This window comes from Seriola aureovittata, chromosome 16 (genome assembly GCF_021018895.1).
Source record: "Seriola aureovittata isolate HTS-2021-v1 ecotype China chromosome 16, ASM2101889v1, whole genome shotgun sequence".
NCBI classification, from domain to species: Eukaryota; Metazoa; Chordata; class Actinopteri; order Carangiformes; family Carangidae; genus Seriola; species Seriola aureovittata.
This window is the reverse complement of record NC_079379.1, coordinates 5,350,132-5,357,298: the sequence shown is the minus strand read 5'-3', so window position 1 is coordinate 5,357,298 and position 7,167 is coordinate 5,350,132. Positions and strand designations below refer to the sequence as shown.

Below are 7,167 nucleotides of genomic sequence, written 5' to 3'. Positions count from 1 at the left end.
GTGAGGGGCGTGGCCTAGTGGAGTCGCAGCAGACCTGGGATCAGCAGATCCTCAGCCTCTTACTGGAATGTGCATGAGTGCATGAAGCAGTAAGTGAAAGCAACATAATGAATGTGTTGGCTGCATTAAAACTACTCCAACATGTAACAGATCTGTGAGTCGTTACCACCCACTTCTACTCACCACCATGAAATGAATTTATCTGCAGATGGGAATCTACAAAATATTGTGATACCATTATTTTCTCCTCTTTTAGCCCAGAATCTGATCAGGAACTAAAGCAGGTTTTCTGGCAACTACCACCTAATTTAACCTTCCTTTTATGTTTGTTTCTCAGGAACATCTATGATGTTCCTGGGTCAATTTGACCCGGGGCATGTTTAATTATCCAGAAGTGTCAGAAACTAAAAAATCCCAATAAACATTGTTTATATCTCATTATTAACTCCATTACTAACAATTTCAATCAATATTTAGTGTAATGGTGTTCTTTACCTCTTACAGATCATGGTTCAATGAGGATAATTCACTCGTTTTTCATAAAAAAAATGCATGTTAAAACTTTTAAAGACCTACATATTAGATACAAGAGTTTTACATGACATTGATTTTTTAAAATTTGTTTTTATATTTTAAAATTTTTTCTTTTTATGGAGTGATGTTGATAAATTAACACGAGACACCTCTTGTGTTCATCCAGTGTGACGTTAGGACCTGGGTTATAGAGTACTGGAAGTTGCTCTACCCACTTGTCCCACACTGTCCTAATAGCTTCCAGCTTGTCTCTCTCCCGTCTGACAGCCGTTGTCTCTCGATTATCAAATCCGATTACTCTGGAGAAAATATGTAAAGTCTCCAGAGACAGAGGCATGAAATATAGCCCTGCCTGTCTCTGCATCCCACAGACTGGCTGTTGATTCATCTTTTGACTTAGAGACCCCAGACAGGATGAGGACCCCCAGATATGCATGTAAATGCATTTTATCCTGCTCCTTCCACTTCTCCCCTAAAACACGCCTTCCTTCTAGATTAGTCATTTCGATAATGATTTTCTGTATTGAGTTGGGCATGACCAGCTCAAAAACTGACTTGATGTCTGTTACACGAGTCACTGCCATCCTAGTGGGCCCTGGCACTGTCTTTATTATGTTTTCTGCAGACAGTTTTGCCTGGTGTATATTTGGGGATGAAGACCACTGGATTTCATCATTTTTTGATGTGAATGTCTTGCTTGGAGGAATATGAATAGCAGTTTCCTCATTTGTTTCATAATCAGAATCATCAGACTCAGAATTGACCTCAAGATGGTCTTCATCTTCAGACACATCCTCCACTATTTCACTATCATGATCAAAGATGAGTTCCAGAGCCTCCATGGCTGTCACCTGTTTACTTCTGCTGCTCATGTTGTAAAGCTCTGACAGAGAGTATATCATACGTAGCTGCAGAGCGTAATGTTGGTAGGACTACCTTAGAAAGAATCTTTATATTTTTTTCCCCTCCCCTGCTGAGTGTCCACTCAATGTGGGTGGAGTTTTCTCACGGGAACAGAAAAGGTTCCCGTCAAAAGTCATAACAACACCTGCATTCTCACACTTTACAGATGAGGTCAAGAGAATAGGGAGAGGGTGTTTGTGTGTGTGTGTGTGTGTGTGTTTGTGTGTGTGTGTGTGTGTGTTGTGTGTGTGTGTGTGTGTGTGTGTGTGTGTGTGTGTGTGTGTGTGATTGGGGTGAAATATGTCAGGTTGGTCATACTTACACCATTAACCTTTTCATTTTTTCCTTTCACATGAATCATTTTACATGTAATAATGTGTCAGCAACAAACAACCAAGTCCCTGCTGGAGTCAGTCAGAGCATTTCCATAGAGAGCCACTTTGCATCAGCAGCACCATGCTCCAGTGCTCTGGGAGAGTTTATAGTCCTGAGAGTTGAAGACTGGATGACTGACAGCTGTCCTTCATGACAACAGAAGACACAGAAATCCTCCTTATCAGAAACATGACTTTGGTCTCCGTCCTCATCTGGACTCTCCTCTGCTGCTGCTTCACAGGTAAAGTCCAGAGAATCAAACTCCTCTCCTCTATCAACATCCGTCCCTCTGAAATGAAGCCGACAAAACCATGACGCTGCTTTATGTTTCTGTCTCTGTGTCCTCAGAGTCCAGAGGACAGGTCACAGTGACTCAGTCTGGAGCAGTGAGATCTGCTCTGGGAGGCTCCGTCACCATCAGCTGTAGAACCAGTCAGGATGTTCATGTTTATAGCAATTACCAGTATTTAAACTGGTACCAACAGAGAGATGGAGAAAAACCTAAACTCCTTATTTACGCTGCTTCCATTCGAGCATCAGGGATTCCAGGTCGTTTTACAGGCAGTGGATCAAACTCTGACTTCACTCTGACCATCAGTGGAGTCCAGACTGAAGATGCAGCAGTTTACTACTGTCAGAGTCTCCACTCTATCAACAGTCAGCTTGTGTTCACACAGTGAAAAAGCGTCGTACAAAAACCTCCCTCAGTCAGACTGAACAGAAACTGAACTGACTGCTGCAGCTGGAAGCTACTGCAGAGACTGATACAGTTCACTGAGGACACACACACACACACACACACAAACACACACACACAAACACACACACACACACACACACACACAGCCCCTTAACCTTACCCTAGCCTTCACAGATAAATGCCTTACGCCGACTTAATTCAAACCACAACCCTAAAACCAAGTCTTGCTCCTCACAAAGCAGATTGAAGCTGAAGATCGGCCCAAATATCCTCACAAGTCTAACACGTCGTCACAATGATGAAATGTCCTGAACTGCTTGTAGAGATTAAATAACCTTTTTAACCCTCCATTTTTAACATTCATATTCCCTCCTTTCAAAGATTATTTAAATATTCACCTCTCTCAGTACTGATGGGAAACATCATGATGTGTTTAACAGAAGAACATTTTAGTTTCAAGTGTCAAGACACTGTGACTCTCAGCTAAAATATTACAATAATGACTATAGTTATGAATTACAGTTTTTGCCCGTTGCTTGAACACTATAGACCCATGCTTAAACTAAAGTAACACAACTTGAAACTTTTGTTACCATACCTCAAACACATTTACCCATACCTTAAACAAAAGTGCTGCTTTGCACTCTAGTTGCAATTCTGCAACACACTTACTCCTTTATGCAACACACTTGGTCCTGCATACTACACTCTATTTCATACATAAGACACTTCGTTCAAAAATGAAATCTCAGGGTGCCATTTGGAAAACACATGTATCCAAAATACAAAACACATCGGGTAATTGCAACCACTCAAATACACACCTGAAGGCACTTACTTGCAAAACTGAACACCAATCAGCCAGCTACAAAAAGCCCTCAGTTTAGCCATTTCAAGAACTTTGTAAGCATGGATGGAGGGAGAGCGAGAGGCAGAGGTAGAGCAAGAGGAAGAGGAAGAGAACGAGGAAGAGGAGCAGGAGGAGGACAAGGTCAAGGTCGAAGAGGCCATGCACGGACCCCTATTTCTGATGATATAAGAATAACTTTGGTGGACCATGTCATAAACCATGGCCTGACTGTGAGGGAAGCTGGGCAGAGAGTCCACCCACATCTAAGCCGCTTCACAGTGGCATCTGTAATAAGAACCTTCCGACTGGAAAACAGGTATGTCTTCACCTCTCTACTTTCTACTCTGCTCAGATGGTATTTACAGTACTGTACTACAGTATATCACATTACCACATCACGTGTACAGGGTATTGCAGGGTGCTAATGCTCCTTTTGCAGCCAAAGTGGTAGTTTTTGTGAAACATACCATGATTACTTATATTGAGATGTTTCAGTACAGTGGATGATACAGTATATACAGTAAAGTACAGTATATATAGTACTGTAAGAAAAAGAAGCAAACCAATGATAATTTGTGGTTGTATTTCTCTAGAATGACTAGAAGACCTTCTGGGGGAGGACGCCAACGCCTGTTCACACAACAGCAGGAACTTGCCGTTGTGGACCTAGTGCGGGCAGACAATGCCATCCGTCTCCACCAGCTACGACAGAAAATACTTGCAGACAGGCAAGTGTTCAACAACATAAACCATGTGAGCATCACCACCATCAGACGCATCTTGGGAAAACACAACATCACCATGAAGCAGCTCTACAGGGTCCCATTTGAGAGGAACAGTGTCAGGGTCAAAGGACTTCGACGTGAATATGTACGGGTAAGTGTAACTGTCCTTTACATTTACAATACAGTATTGGTGAAATCCAGTAGCAGCTGAATTAACCATATCAGTACCACATGGATCCATTCGGAGAGCTACACAGGTACCTGTGTGATGGGGTGGGGGTTCTGTATGTGTAGCACTGTAGTAATATGTTATTTTTTTTTTGTTACAGAGAATCTTGGCCATGGATGGAGCTGCACATCCTCATGAAATCATTTTCATTGATGAAGCTGGATTCGACCTTAGCAAAACAAGACGACGGGGTCGTAATGTAATTGACCAAAGGGCAATTGTGCACGTCCCGGGGCAGCGCGGGGGAAATATCACATTGTGTGCCGCCATAAGCCTTCGAGGGCTTCTGCATCATCATGCAAAACTAGGTCCACACAATACCCAACATATACTCACATTTCTAGATGCTCTCCATAATATAGTTGTACAGAACAGACCAGATCAGCCCAGGTTTGTGGTGGTATGGGATAATGTCAGTTTCCATCAGGCTGCTCTGGTCCAGGCCTGGTTCACCAACCACAATCAATTTGAAATGGTATACTTGCCCCCTTACTCAGCATTTTTAAACCCTATAGAGGAATTCTTTTTGGCTTGGCGATGGCGTGTATATGACCGCCAACCACATGCCCGCATGCCTCTTCTGCAGGCAATGGAACAGGCCTGCGGCGACATTCAGGTGACAGCAATCCATGGATGGTTTCAACATGCAAGGGAACATTTTCCCCGGTGCCTAGCGGGAGAAGACATTGCTTGCGATGTCGATGAGGTCCTGTGGCAAGACCCCAACATACGGCGGGATCCATGAGCCCACGTTTGCACAATTGCCATGATTTTCTGTGTTTACAGTATAGTGTTTTTTTCTTTTCTTTTTTTTTGCTTTATCTGAATTCATGTTACTGCAATGTACAATATTGAGTAGGCCTATTTGCTTTTTTGGTTGTTTGAAAATGTGCCTTGTGAATAAACAGTGAAAATCAAAGACTGCAGTGTTTTATATAAAGTAGACTAGTGTGTTCCCCCTGATCTGAAAGTGTATGCATATGATGTAAGTGTGTGTCATTTTGTCATCAGAGTTACATTTTGACAAAGGATTGTTAGGTTTTGATAGTAGAGTTTCAATTTGACACAGATGTGAATGGAATATTTCCCAGTGTTGTGTCATGTTTACTTGTGTGTAGAGTTTTGGCACAATGAGTAAAGTTTTGCAAAATGTGTTCAAGCAACGGGGAAAAATAGTAAATCAATAGAAATAGAAATTGAGTTATTAAAAGAGACAAATGTTCTTACAGTTAACATCCAGTCTGGTTCCTCCACCAAACGTGTTCCACAGTGACACAAACTCATTGAGCCGCCGTACAAAAACCTCTCAAACAAACAAACTCACCAAAATTATTCTGATTTAATATTTTGTCTGCTTGTTTAAAAAAGGAAGATAACACAACACAACAATTTTAGATTCGTAATTTTTCCATATTTATTCATTTTAAAGTAAAATCAACCTTTTTCAGCAATTCATTAAAATACAAGAAAAGTCAATCAGAGTAAAAGTTACTCAAACACATGAAACCTAAACCACATGAAAATAAGTATTAACACATCCTGATCAATACTCTGATCAGCTGATTGATCCATTGATAAACAGCATGATCAGAGTGATCCAAGTCCCTGCTGGAGTCAGTCAGAGCATTTCCATAGAGAGCCACTTTGCATCAGCAGCACCATGCTCCAGTGCTCTGGGAGAGTTTATAGTCCTGAGAGTTGAAGACTGGATGACTGACAGCTGTCCTTCATGACAACAGAAGACACAGAAATCCTCCTCATCAGAAACATGACTTTGGTCTCCGTCCTCATCTGGACTCTCCTCTGCTGCTGCTTCACAGGTAAAGTCCAGAGAATCAAACTCCTCTCCTCTATCAACATCCGTCCCTCTGAAATGAAGCCGACAAAACCATGACGCTGCTTTATGTTTCTGTCTCTGTGTCCTCAGAGTCCAGAGGACAGGTCACAGTGACTCAGTCTGGAGCAGTGAGCTCTGCTCTGGGAGGCTCCGTCACCATCAGCTGTAGGACCAGTCAGGGTGTTGAAGTTTATAGCAACACACATTGTTTACACTGGTACCAACAGAGAGATGGAGAAAAACCTAAACTGCTTATTTACGCTGCTTCCACTCGAGAATCAGGGATTCCAGGTCGTTTTACAGGAAGTGGATCAAACTCTGACTTCACTCTGACCATCAGTGGAGTCCAGACTGAAGATGCAGCAGTTTACTACTGTCAGAGTTTTCACTATATCAACAGTCAGCTTGTGTTCACACAGTGAAAAAGCGTCATACAAAAACCTCCCTCAGTCAGACTGAACAGAAACTGAACTGACTGCTGCAGCTGGGAGCTACTGCAGAGACTGATACAGTTCACTGAGCACACACACACACACACACACACACACACACACACACACACTTGTACTTCTATCTTTGCGAGGACACTAATTGATATAATGTATTCCCTAACCCTAACCATCAGAACTAACTCTAAAACTGAGTCAACATTCACCTTCAACTGTATTAATCTGTTTAAAAAGTTTCACAAGACATCAGTATCTTTTTGATCCATGATGTATCTTATTATACGCTGGTCCCCTGGTCTCTTCCATCATGATCTATACCAACCACTCAAGACCATTCACATTCTACTATTCATCACAACATAATCTTCTTCCCAACTCCCAGCCTCAAACCTGATCAGTAATCAAAGCAGGTCGTCTGGATACACTCACTGTTTTATATGGACAACATAGTTTAAACAGTTTGAAATACAGATGTTAAAATGTCGTTCCTCTGACAATTCCTGACACTTCTTCTCCACATTGCTTTGAACTAAAAAAAATTCCAAAAAATAGTTTTCAACATGAA

The 7,167-nt window shown here is 41.8% G+C and overlaps 2 gene segments (V, D, J or C); both read left to right on the top strand.

Annotated features, from left to right (window-relative positions):
* Positions 1–2,001: 2,001 nt before the first annotated feature.
* Positions 2,002–2,492, top strand: LOC130183900 (Ig kappa chain V region K-25-like). The segment is given in 2 exon segments: positions 2,002–2,053; positions 2,161–2,492. Coding segments are annotated over 2 exon segments (384 nt in total).
* Positions 2,493–5,820: 3,328 nt separating this feature from the next.
* LOC130183897 (Ig kappa chain V-III region PC 4050-like) lies at positions 5,821–6,575 on the top strand. The segment is given in 2 exon segments: positions 5,821–6,136; positions 6,244–6,575. Coding segments are annotated over 2 exon segments (423 nt in total).
* Positions 6,576–7,167: the final 592 nt, after the last annotated feature.